Consider the following 11,230-nt stretch of genomic DNA (forward strand, 5'->3'; position numbering starts at 1 on the left):
CCGAAGAAAGGGACGAAATTGATGGCAGATGGCAACGGAGATGATAAAAGTTGAAATTGAAGTGAAGTCGAAATCTTGAGAGAAGGCGGAAGCTCGGAGAACGCGCCGCCGCACGAGCTTGACGCGGGGTCACATGTGAGGGAAAGTGCCCCTCGGTCACTCTTTCCTTATGTCCGCGATATGAATAGCGATTGTTGTTTCAACTCTGGTGTCTGACGGTACATACATCCATATTGAGCAATTGATATTTTGCCCTCATTTACTCCATCTCGTAGTCCCAGAACAATGGCGCTTGAAAAGCCCGCCCACCAAGGCATCTTCAGTCTACCAAACGAAGTAATGGCTCCACTTAGCCCCGACATCAGACAACATCCATGCTCACAGTAGTCATAGATCCTCCTGAACATCTTTGGTCTCTTTCGGACAGACAAACTCGTGGTCTTCGCGCGAACATGCCGACACTTCCACTCTCTCATCCTCCGCCTCCTCCACAGTCGCATGCAGGCGGCGACCGCGTTAGACGGACACACTCTATACCTCGAATGCTACCCACCTTTCGCAAAATGGACCACGTCCAAACTCTTCTGTGCATACTTGGGGACCGACGGCTTGCAAGAGTTGACCGATGAGCTCCAGCAAAGCGGCGGGAGGACAGGGCATTCCAAGAGGATGGGAGAGCTGTTTTGCCGATTTCGCCCGAGTAATAAAGAGCCCGACTGGACGAATATACGTCGACCACATCCCGCGGGCGACATTCCAGGCACGAGAACGTACATGTCGCAGGATCAGATGGCGGCCGAGACTGCGAAGCTCCTTGACCGGCAGACCGCCGTCACTACGACGATCACCGTCGACGCCCATGATCTGTTCTCGCAACTCTGCACGGTAGGTTACCTAGCTCGACGAGAGCCTCTGCGTGGAATCCTTTCCAGTATCCAGGACGTGTGCGACGGAACGATTCGGGTGTGGCGGGACTGGCTGTCACGGCAGTGTGAGACGAAGCGATGGACAGACGGCGAAGCGATCATCGTACATCATGATAATCGGGAATCGCGAGGCGCTGCGCAAGCTACGGCTGGTTATATCGATCCGCGCAAAGACCCTTCGATTCTCTGGATCAACACTGTTCGCGAGCAAGTTGGCATCAAGTTTAGAGTGAAAGAGCAGACGTGGCGCCGCGAACCTCCTGTAGCGTTCGGCAGCGAGGCTGAGATGCCCGTTAGCTATCGTGTCGAGATGGAAGGTATGCTTGCCGCAGGCGCATGTCAGGTGGATGATGCTAATCGGTCAAGCAGAGGTTCTTGTTCGAACGTCGCACTTGCTTCTGAAGATGGAAGAGGCTCGAGAGCAGAGTCTGAATTATGGCGGCAAGGCGATCATCTTTGGATCGTATATTCAGGAATGAGAGATCACGTTGTCGATGCGGGATACGTTCTCACGCGTCGCTTCCTTTGATGTGATCACAAGATCGCTCAAGTATACTCGACTTGGCATCAACCTGGAAAGAGTCAATTGGGCACGAGGAAGATTAAGAACGCGCCTCTCGGCAACGAATCGAATATGAACATTTCGATGCAACTTCGCACTTCCGAACATTCATACCTTCGGCTGCATCATAAGACTATAGTCTTTAAGTAATCCTCGACGAGTCGCGATGGCCATGATCATCGCTTCGAGAAAACTCCGAACACCGTCATGAAATACCTTCGAGGGCAATCCCACCTTTGACGCCAAAGTGCAAGTCCCATTTTAACGACTTCTCGTGCTACCAGCACCTCTCTTTCCAGCAATGAGCCACTTCGGCTTCGCAGCAGTCGTATGCCTATCAGCCTCACCCTGTCGAGCCATTCTGTTCATCTTCTTCTGGCCCAACTTCGCAAGACGATCGGCCTTGCTACGTGCAGTCACATCCGTGACACCGTCATCTCTCCTGTTGGTGCTCTGGCTTCTCGCACGTGCAACAGAGATGCTGCGAGACAGACGGGCCTTCTTGTCCTCATCAAGGTCCATAGCATCGGGATCGTATGCGCTTTCGGTGTCGGCGCGGCTCTTAACACGTCCTCGCGATTGCGAGCGGGCACGCTCGGCGATTGCTGAAGTGTCGTAGCCGGCCTTTTGGAGAGCAGCCTCCATCTTCTCCATCTCCACTGCCTTCTTTGATCGAGGAATGACAGCACGGTTCTTCAGCGACTTCCGCATCTTGTTCTCGTTCTTAATCAGCTGTCTCTTCTCGCGGATCAGCTCCGCCTTGTAGGCAATGTCCGCATCCTCCGCATCTTCGAGGTCCTCCTCCTCATCGTAATGGCCGTCAGCCTCGAGGCGCTCCTCCTCTTCCTCCAGGGCGGCGAGCTTGGCCTCGATGTCGGGATCGATGAAGTCGTATACGTTCTTGCCGTCCACGACTTCTGGAATCTTGTCGTACTTCCATTCGTCGTTTTCGAGGAGATAGTTGTCTTTGAGGTTGACGTTGAATACGCCGGCTCCACCATTCTCCTCCTCGATGTCGCGCATAAGCTTGGGCCTGTTCGGGTCGTCTTTGTCGTACTTCATCTTGTTGAGCGCTGCTTCAGGAATGGATGGCTCCCACTTCACACCACCCAGTGGCTGCGCAACGTGGATTCTTCTGAGAACATCGCCGAGTCGTCCAGTAACCTCGCCAGACGCATTGGTACCAGCGGTGAGCTTCTGTGCGTTTCGCTCGGCCAGGAGTCTGTCACAAACCGCATTTCGAACATTCATCAGACCCTCAGTCGTTGTGCAAGAGAGCTGGAGCATCTCAATGTTCGCTCCCTTCAACAACTTCTGCAATTGCTCCTGTGTTTCCGCATCGAGATCCTCTGGGCGCATCACATCGATCTTGTTGATCACGATGAACACAAGCTTATTGGCGAAAAGAGGCTTGATGCTCTCAAACAGAGCAATTTGTGCCTGCACACTGTATCCACACTGCTCACTCAAATCCATGAAGTACATGATGGCACTTCGCAAATGCGCAATGGCTGTGATACTTTGCATCTCGATAGTGTTCATCTCTTCAAGGGGGTGGTCCAAAATACCCGGTGTGTCGATCGCTTGGAAACGCAGCATCTTGTAGTCGAAATGTCCCACGAACAGCGACTTTGTGGTGAAAGCGTAAGGTTGAACGTCAACGTCGGCTCGGGAGATGTTCTTGAGGAAAGAGGATTTGCCGACATTCGGGTATCCGCAGATCAGAAGTGTGCGAGTGTTGGGGTCGATTCCGGGAAGACGACCAAGATGCTGTCGCACTTGCTCGAGGTAGACAAGCGGGTCTTTCAGTCGCTTGCAGATTGTGGCCATGCGACCCAGCGCAGCGCGCTTGAGCTGCTTGCATTGAAACAGACTCTGTCCATACTTCAACAGACGGATATAATCTCGCGATACGGTCTCAATGAGTCCTTTTGCGGTGTTCAGCTGACCCAAGGCTATCCGGAAATGGTCGGCATCGTAGAGTGTGTTGAGCAGATCTTTGTGGAAAGGATGGATGTCGGCGAGACGTGGGAATCCGTCCAGAATGGCTGAGATCTTCTCGGCGAACGTCTCCGAGGTGTACTTGACTTTTCGAATGTAGAAGGCTCGAATGCGGTGAATTTTGAAACCCGCTCGGATTTGCGTAGGCAGGCGGCGTTGTGTGCGGGAGAGGACGATGTCGAGGAATTCCTGCGAGGTCGGCACCGGCGCGATATCTTTCCACGTCACCTTCATGTTGGCGGTGTGGTATGTCGAGGATGGGAGAGAGTGGAGGGCGGCGAGGTGTTTGGAGGCAATTCCTTCGAGGATGAGATTTTGGAGCCAGGGCCCTCGCTTTTCTTTTCCGTTACCTAGACTAGCGGCGCCGCTTAGATATCGATAGCCGGCCCGCGATTCTGCCAAGGCTGAAGGAGACGGTCTTGACAGTCTTGACAGTGCATGTCCAAGTCTCCATTGACAATACATCATCGAACATCTGTCATGATATGCATGGGCGCAGTCACAGCGCATGCTATGGAGTAGGCAGACTGCGCCTCTCAGATCTTCGGCAATGTTGCCGTGCCACATCCAATGTTTCTGCAGTCATGACTAAAGAAGAGGTGGCAGGGACGAAGAAAGATGGATCCTCATGGCTGATAACCGATGGGCCTGTAAGCAGGAGATCATAAGTTGCAAAGGTTGATAGCTTTGTGGCGAATGAGCAGCCTATCCGAGGTCGACGTGGATGGTCTTCAAGTAAGTGACGGAACATCACTGAAGAGGCCTTGCTAATAGATCAACAGACATTATTGGGCTGCGGATCATTATCAATGAAAGTGGCTCATGCTCCACTCGCGGCTACAGTGTGCTCTGCATCATCCAAAGAGTCGTTTGCCGCTGTTCTCACGAGGCGCTGCTCCATGATCACAGTCTCTCTCGAAGCGTTGGATCATGGAGGTAAGCTGGGATGTCGACCACGAGTGTAAATAACAGTCCATGGATGCCGGATAGGTCGGACGAAGGTGGACATCCCGTGACGCACGCTCAAGACTGTAGGTTGTGCGATCTTAGATCCCGTAAGTGAGAACATTGTGAAATAAGGTCTAGGAGCATCTGGCTCTTTGAAGAAAATGAAACATCGCGGTTCACTTCAGTTCGGTGCCCTCCGCGTGCTTTCGTCGCGTTTTGTCACACGCGGCGCCCGGTAAGGCAGCACTTCATCTCCTCGTAGCGACTTCGATCACCCGCCTCCAGCCTAACCTTCACCTTCACTTCATCTTCACCTTCATCTCATCTCCATCACTCTCACACCACCCATCATTCGCATCGCAATGGCTGCAGGCAAGAAGGCGAAAGCACAAGCGCGGAAGGCGGCCAAAGATCCCGTGTCGAAGAAGGAGCTGCCCGGTACGTACAATGGTCTGTGGTCAGCATTGTCAGATACTAAATTGTGCACAGAGTCCTTCGAGCATTTCGAATTCAGACCAGCACCAGGCAAAGGCATGGGCGCATTCGCAACGAAGGCCATCCCCACTGGCACGGTCCTATTCGTCGAGCAGCCACTATTCACTGTTTACAGCCCGGACGACGACCTCGCAGAGCTGGAGGTCCAGAGAGCCTACGCAAAGCTGAGCACGGCGAACAAAAAGAAGTTTGATGCTCTACGCGATCCCAAAACAGAGGCAGGCAAAAACCCCTTCGGACTGAAGTTTTACAAGTTCTCGGCGAGCGCGTTCCAGAGTGGAGATGGGTCGTCCTCCTGCAGCCCAATCGGCTCCCGCTTCAATCACTCTTGCCAGCCAAACGCCGTCTGTGCCATTCACGGAAGCGGCCATGCTTTCAAGACTTTGGTGGAGATCAAGCAGGATGAGGAGATCACCTTCTGCTACATGGAGCATCTCAATTTCATGACAACCGACGAGCGTCGTCCTCAGCTCGAAGATCGGCTCGATGGGGACTGCAAATGCGAACTTTGCTCGCTCCCGCCAGCTGAGCGAGTGGTCAGCGACATGCGTCGCTTCCTCATACGACGCCTGCTCTACAAGGTCCAAGGCAAAGACTTCCCAGGGGCCACTCCGCCCGTCAAAGGTCTCAAGCGGTACGGGCACGCGGCCTACGGCGAGGTGACACTGTACGCATTGCTGGCAGCCAAGCTGGCGGAGGCAGAGGGAGTGATCACTGGTAACACTGCCCAGTTCATGTTCACCTTGGCAGCCAAATTCCTCGTCATCCAGTACTACAGCAAAGGCCTGAAGCGCATCTCTCAGTCGGCGCAAGTCAACGTGCGTGTCTGGCTGCAGAAGTCCGCAGAGTTCATCCAACGCACGAGCCAGGACGTCCTGGGCGATGGCGATGTTGACTGGGCCGATACGCGGCGCCTGATCAACAGCGTTGGCAAGAACGGCGAGCTGCCGCCTCTCGGTCGCTTCAAAGAGTTCGGACCGCGTGTCCGTGGTCGCGACTTCTGATGTGTCACGTCAGCATCTTGACCATGAGCGTATGGCATGAGATCGACTGTGGCTGTGCGAGCTTCACGGTGGGATTATGGATCATTGTTGGAAGACTGCATCGCTGTGATCCTAAGAGGAGGTGAAGGTGCAAGTGTATGATAATGCGAGCATGGTTACGACATATGAAAGGCTGTGCTACATGTTCAGACCAGGGAGACGAGTTCGGTACGGAGGGAATCAACTGCATGATTACGATGTAAAATAGCTCGTTCCCGTTGTGTCGCCAAGAGTGCAATCGCAAAACTCGTCGCCAATGAAGGTCGCCGTACATCAATGTCCTTCGGTCTTTCCTCTGCTCTCATTCCGTCGACAAGGATCACGCCTGTTCAGCTCAATCCGAAGTCGAACACGGCACGTAGTCACCCACGCTCAGAGCAGCGCGAATTCGCGATCATAACTGGCTCTAGTATTGGACAGCGCTTCCATAGGCATCATGAGCTTTATTGCAGGAGTACACTTGGCAAGCCAATTTTCTCGTGACGTTCTGGTCCTGCTCCTGGTCTGGATCCAACGGACCCGCCGTTTGGGGTCTGATCAACCGACCAGCTTCTTAAACTCCACAAGATCCTGCGAGAACACATGGGACGATCTGATGAGCTTCTGCTCTAGCTGGTTTGATGGTAGTCTTTTTCAGACCTGCACAATGGTAAGGACAGAGGAGAAAATCCTGGTGGCGGGTCGCTCTTTCTCGCGTGGGACAGAAGTATGTTTCAGCCTGAAGAAATTGTGGTTGAACTGAGAGATCAACATGGAGCAGCGCTCCCATAACGCACCATAGTATACCTACTACCGGCCCTCGACGTGTCGTGATGGCTTCCAGCTCTCCTAGTCCGCCCTGCGGAGTGTTTGGCGCTACGTTGGCTTCGTCGAAGAGCGAGCTTCAATTGGAAGCTCGCTGCAGGACCCGATCCGCATTGCGAGGCTCGAGATGTGGTATCTCCTAGGATGCGAGTGAGGTCACAACGACGATGCGGCTCATGCGGCTTGGACGCTCGTGCGCCGAGGCGCACCGGCGTGCGTTGGCGTCGTTCCGAAGAGCCGATAATACTTTAGACCCCTCCACGGCTGGCAAAGCATCCCTCGATCTTCTTCGCACAAACACATCCTTCCTCTCGATACTGCTCCACGACCTCGACTTGACCAGCGGGAGGGAGAAACAATATACCGTACGACTGCCCTCGGTATGAAACGACCCTCGGATGTATGGCTCCGTGACCGTGGCCTGAAAGAACGAACCCTGGATTTTTGAACCTTATAAACAGTACCATGGCTTCGCGGGAAGCTTGCAGAGCTCTGCGGAGCCTCATACCAACAACGCGTTGGCCGTGCCTGCTTCGACAGCAACGAAGTTATTTCACGTCAGCGAGAAGGAACACAGCCCGAGCTTCTCCTGAAACCCGTCATCTACGACCGAGCAGCTTGCAAAGCCTTCCGCAAGATGAGCAAAGAGCTGGGATTCGGCCTATGGCCACCTTGACGAAACACAATCCAACGTCGGTGGACCGGAAAGGCCCAATACCGGAATACGACGCCAGAGTGAAATCTGGAAGGTTAAGAGAAGACGAGCACCAAAGAGGGCTTATAGCTTCACTACAAGATCTGCACAACACTCTTGCGAGATACATACCTGATCCGGTGATACGACCCACCATCGAGTCTCTTCAACCGAAGAAGCCATCGTTCCTCAGCAGCTTATTTGGAGCGGGCGGAGAAAGTAGCCAGGTCAAAATGCATCCTCCGGAGAATCTACCGAAAGGGCTGTACATGTATGGAGACGTCGGAAGCGGCAAAACCATGCTGATGGACTTGTTCTTTGACACGTTACCGTCCAACATAATACACAGGACTCGCATCCATTTCCACAACTTTATGCAGGACGTGCACAAGCAGTTGCACAAGATGAAGGCACAACATGGCTCTAGTCTTGACTGCATACCCTTTGTTGCAGCAGAGATCGCAGAGAAATCCACGGTCCTCTGTTTCGACGAGTTTCAATGCACGGACGTTGCAGATGCCATGATCTTGCGGCGACTTATGGAGAGCTTGATGGCTCATGGCGTTGTGCTAGTCACAACCAGTAATCGACATCCAACGGAACTGTACAAGAACGGCATCCAGAGAGAGTCTTTCATTCCCTGCATAAACCTTCTTATGGACCAGCTTCAGATCCTCAACTTGGACTCGACGACAGACTATCGAAAGATACCTCGACCTCCTTCCGGCGTTTACCACCACCCTCTGAACGAGGCTGCCAAACGGCATGCCGAGCGGTGGTTCAAGTTTCTTGGCGACTTTCAAAACGACCCGCCGCACCAGGAGATTCAGCATGTCTGGGGCAGACCAATTGTGGTCCCCCGAGCATCTGGAAAGGCTTGTTGGTTCGACTTCAATGAGCTCCTCGGCGGTGCCACTGGAGCTGCGGATTACCTGGAGCTTGTACAGCACTACCAAGCGTTCATAATTACAGGAGTACCTGGGATGAATTACAGATCGCGTGACCTGGCACGACGGTTCATCACCTTCCTCGACGCGATATACGAATCGCGAGCGAAGTTGGTGCTCACGACCGAAGTGCCTCTTACGCAACTCTTCATGGCACAGAACGAGATCAAGGAAATGATTACATCAGCCGCAGATGCGGACGGTCCTCACTCTGCAGCAACTAAACAGGTCAAGGAGGGTGCTGGAGTCGATGATGCGATGAGAAGCCTGATGGATGACCTGGGCATGAACATGGACACGTTGAAGAAGAGCAGTATGTTCTCGGGTGATGAAGAGGCATTCGCATTCGCTCGAGCTCTCTCCCGTCTGACCGAGATGGGAAGTCAAGAGTGGGTAGAACGAGGCCTGGGAATGGGTTCCAGTGGACAGAAGGACGCCGAAGACTGGAAGAAGGTACGAGGCTCCTGGCGACAGGACAGTTATTGATTATCCAGCAATGTGCATTTTGCTTTATGGCGAAGATACCCAACGAAGCGTTTTGACACATTGCATTGCCATCTACAGCGCTACATGTCGATGTTGGAGTGTACCGAGCGTTGCGACTCTTGCGAAGCTCTTCGATACAACATCGCCTTGGTCCGCGTCCGATCCAGCTCTTCTTTCAGTGTTTGCGCGCCGATCAGCACAGTCTGCGCTCCCATCAGCGTTGCCAGCTGGAACACTTCCAAGACTTCGTCCGGCTGCGCGCCGCATTCGATGGCATTCCGGATGTGAATCTAACAGACACAATCGTCAGCAATCGCAAGCAACACTTGGCCACACAAAGTTTCCTTCCTCACCTTCAACCCGGGCCCATACAGATGAGTCGTCGAGCAATCAATCGCACAGTAAATCAACTCCTTGATCTTCGGCGGCAACGCATTCCCGGTCTCCTCAAATGGCAAACTCGAATACATCAAATACGCCTCAAAGAACCTCGGTGATAGCCGCAGTACAGGCTCCCAGTACGTATTCCAGTACCCGCGTCGATTTATGAAGTCCTCTTTCATCGCTTGACGCGGTCCGTCCAGCTCGCGCGGGAAGTCGCCCATCTGCATGCCCTCGTCCATCACCTCCAACAGCAGCGGGACCCCGACCGTCATGGCGTGCACGCCTAGCACGGACACAAGCTCCAGCGTCTCCATGATTTCGGAGACCCGAGCGCCGCACTGCAGAGCCCCGTTGATATGTGCGGAGATGCCTGGGGTGAAGAGGTGCGTGCAAGAAGCGTCCATGGCGAGGAGGATGAGTTCTTGGGTTTTGCGGTCGAGGGCTTGTCGGTCGAGAGGCACTTTGCGAAGTCTGATGTAGGCGGCCAGATAGTTCGGATGGTAATTGAGGATGTATTCCCAGGCCTCGGACCATTCTTCGCCCGTTTCGAGAAGTTGATATTTGAGAGCGGACATCTTGGAGGAGTGAGGTTGTGTGTCTTTGGGCGTTGGCTTGCTGTCAGCTTGGTCAATGGACGAGAGGTCAGTCCTATTGACTTAAGCTGAACAGCACGACTGAGCGAATGTAGGGCAGCTTTGTACCGCCAGAACAGCGAGGTCCCGCTTTATGGCATGTGAATGATCTTCACGAGAGCATTGGAAAGCTACCTCCTAGGTACCAGCCGTAGGCTATGACGTTAGCGGGGTTGAAGGAAAGCCCATGACTCGAGCGTGCGCCTGAGAGAGCTATCAAAATACGTATGAGTGACCAGTTTTGAGAAGATCCGTATGCTAGGAGCTGTAGGCGTGGTGTTATGACTCTTTTGCCGAAAGCCCAATGGTCCGTGAGTCGGGAATCGAGCCGCAATCGAAAGCATTCACTTTGGAAAGCGCTAGCCGTTTCAGGCAGGCACGGATGACAGGTGTCGATCTGTTAGCGTTGATTCATAAAACAGGGTAAGACCAGGGATATTAACTCTAACAGCCTGATTACGTAGTTAGTGTCCTATATGATATTATAGGATATTGGCGATAAGACCCTAACCCCTTTTAGGTATTTGGAATTACGGCGTCTATATAGTCTTTAGGTCGATAACCTTAAGAAACATATAGTTTTTCTTAATCTTAAAGTTCACCCTTACATTGCACTACTTAATTAATAGTTATAAGCCCGGTTTCGACTTAAACAACAAGATTAAAGACAACTTCGCATTAACAAGCAATAATAGAAGGTCTTAAGCTAGACTCGTTAGGTTTTCTAACCGTAATAGGACTAAAGCGTCGAGAAATCGTCTACACCGATTAAACTAAGTACGACGAATAGTACCTAAACACTAAGTCGGCGGCAATTAACAACTATATATAGCAATATATGTAAGAGACAACCCTAATAGTTAAAGACGGTATAGCTATAGACCGAACTTTAGAACTAAAGGTCCTAAACATGCCGAACAAGACGGATTTAGGCCTTACAGACACTTAACTTTTAGAAGGCGAGAACTTTATAAAGTAGCAACAAAATAAAGCTATTTTTAACTCTAAAATAAAGAACTACACTAGAGAATCCGTTATCTACGAGACGTTTAGGAAGAAGAAAGAAGATTTTAAAAAATACTTTAGCCGGACTATTCCGTTAACGTACCTAGACGACCTTAATAATTAGTCTAGGACACTAGTAAGCTAGATAGACTTCGTAACTAAGACATTCGCGCCGGACGACGCAACGAGGCGTAGAATACTTTCTAAACAATATAACGACCTATTGTCTAGACCTAAGTCGTCTAATATCCTTATACACCTACAGAAGTAGATTAAGCTTAAAAAGAAGATAGTTAGAGGACA

At 52.1% G+C, this 11,230-nt stretch overlaps 5 protein-coding genes across 5 annotated transcripts; 3 read left to right on the top strand and 2 right to left on the bottom strand.

The window, feature by feature from the left end:
• Nucleotides 1-285: 285 nt before the first annotated feature.
• Nucleotides 286-1,578, top strand: MYCGRDRAFT_109574 (uncharacterized protein; the record flags this gene model as incomplete). Its single annotated transcript, XM_003852206.1, has 4 exons — nucleotides 286-336; nucleotides 394-885; nucleotides 940-1,243; nucleotides 1,296-1,578. 4 exons carry the CDS (start codon nucleotides 286-288, stop codon nucleotides 1,403-1,405), a joined length of 957 nt encoding a protein of 318 aa, XP_003852254.1.
• A 171-nt stretch (nucleotides 1,579-1,749) lies between these two features.
• On the bottom strand, nucleotides 1,750-3,762 carry MYCGRDRAFT_72348 (nucleolar GTP-binding protein 1; the record flags this gene model as incomplete). The annotated part of the gene is made up of 1 exon (XM_003852510.1): nucleotides 1,750-3,762. The coding sequence occupies one exon, from the start codon at nucleotides 3,721-3,723 to the stop codon at nucleotides 1,750-1,752; it is 1,974 nt and encodes a 657-aa protein (XP_003852558.1).
• Nucleotides 3,763-4,799: 1,037 nt separating this feature from the next.
• Nucleotides 4,800-5,936, top strand: MYCGRDRAFT_93337 (uncharacterized protein; the record flags this gene model as incomplete). Its single annotated transcript, XM_003852207.1, has 2 exons — nucleotides 4,800-4,875; nucleotides 4,927-5,936. 2 exons carry the CDS (start codon nucleotides 4,800-4,802, stop codon nucleotides 5,934-5,936), a joined length of 1,086 nt encoding a protein of 361 aa, XP_003852255.1.
• A 1,506-nt stretch (nucleotides 5,937-7,442) lies between these two features.
• Nucleotides 7,443-8,906, top strand: MYCGRDRAFT_42977 (uncharacterized protein; the record flags this gene model as incomplete). Its single annotated transcript, XM_003852208.1, has 2 exons — nucleotides 7,443-8,622; nucleotides 8,668-8,906. 2 exons carry the CDS (start codon nucleotides 7,443-7,445, stop codon nucleotides 8,904-8,906), a joined length of 1,419 nt encoding a protein of 472 aa, XP_003852256.1.
• Nucleotides 8,907-9,160: 254 nt separating this feature from the next.
• MYCGRDRAFT_59219 (uncharacterized protein) lies at nucleotides 9,161-10,135 on the bottom strand (the record flags this gene model as incomplete). The annotated part of the gene is made up of 2 exons (XM_003852509.1): nucleotides 9,161-9,196; nucleotides 9,260-10,135. Coding segments are annotated over 2 exons (642 nt in total), but the record flags the coding sequence as incomplete, so codon positions are not given.
• Between the last annotated feature and the right edge of the window lie 1,095 nt (nucleotides 10,136-11,230).

The sequence above is a fragment of the Zymoseptoria tritici genome, chromosome 5 (genome assembly GCF_000219625.1).
Source record: "Zymoseptoria tritici IPO323 chromosome 5, whole genome shotgun sequence".
Taxonomy (NCBI): Eukaryota; Fungi; Ascomycota; class Dothideomycetes; order Mycosphaerellales; family Mycosphaerellaceae; genus Zymoseptoria; species Zymoseptoria tritici.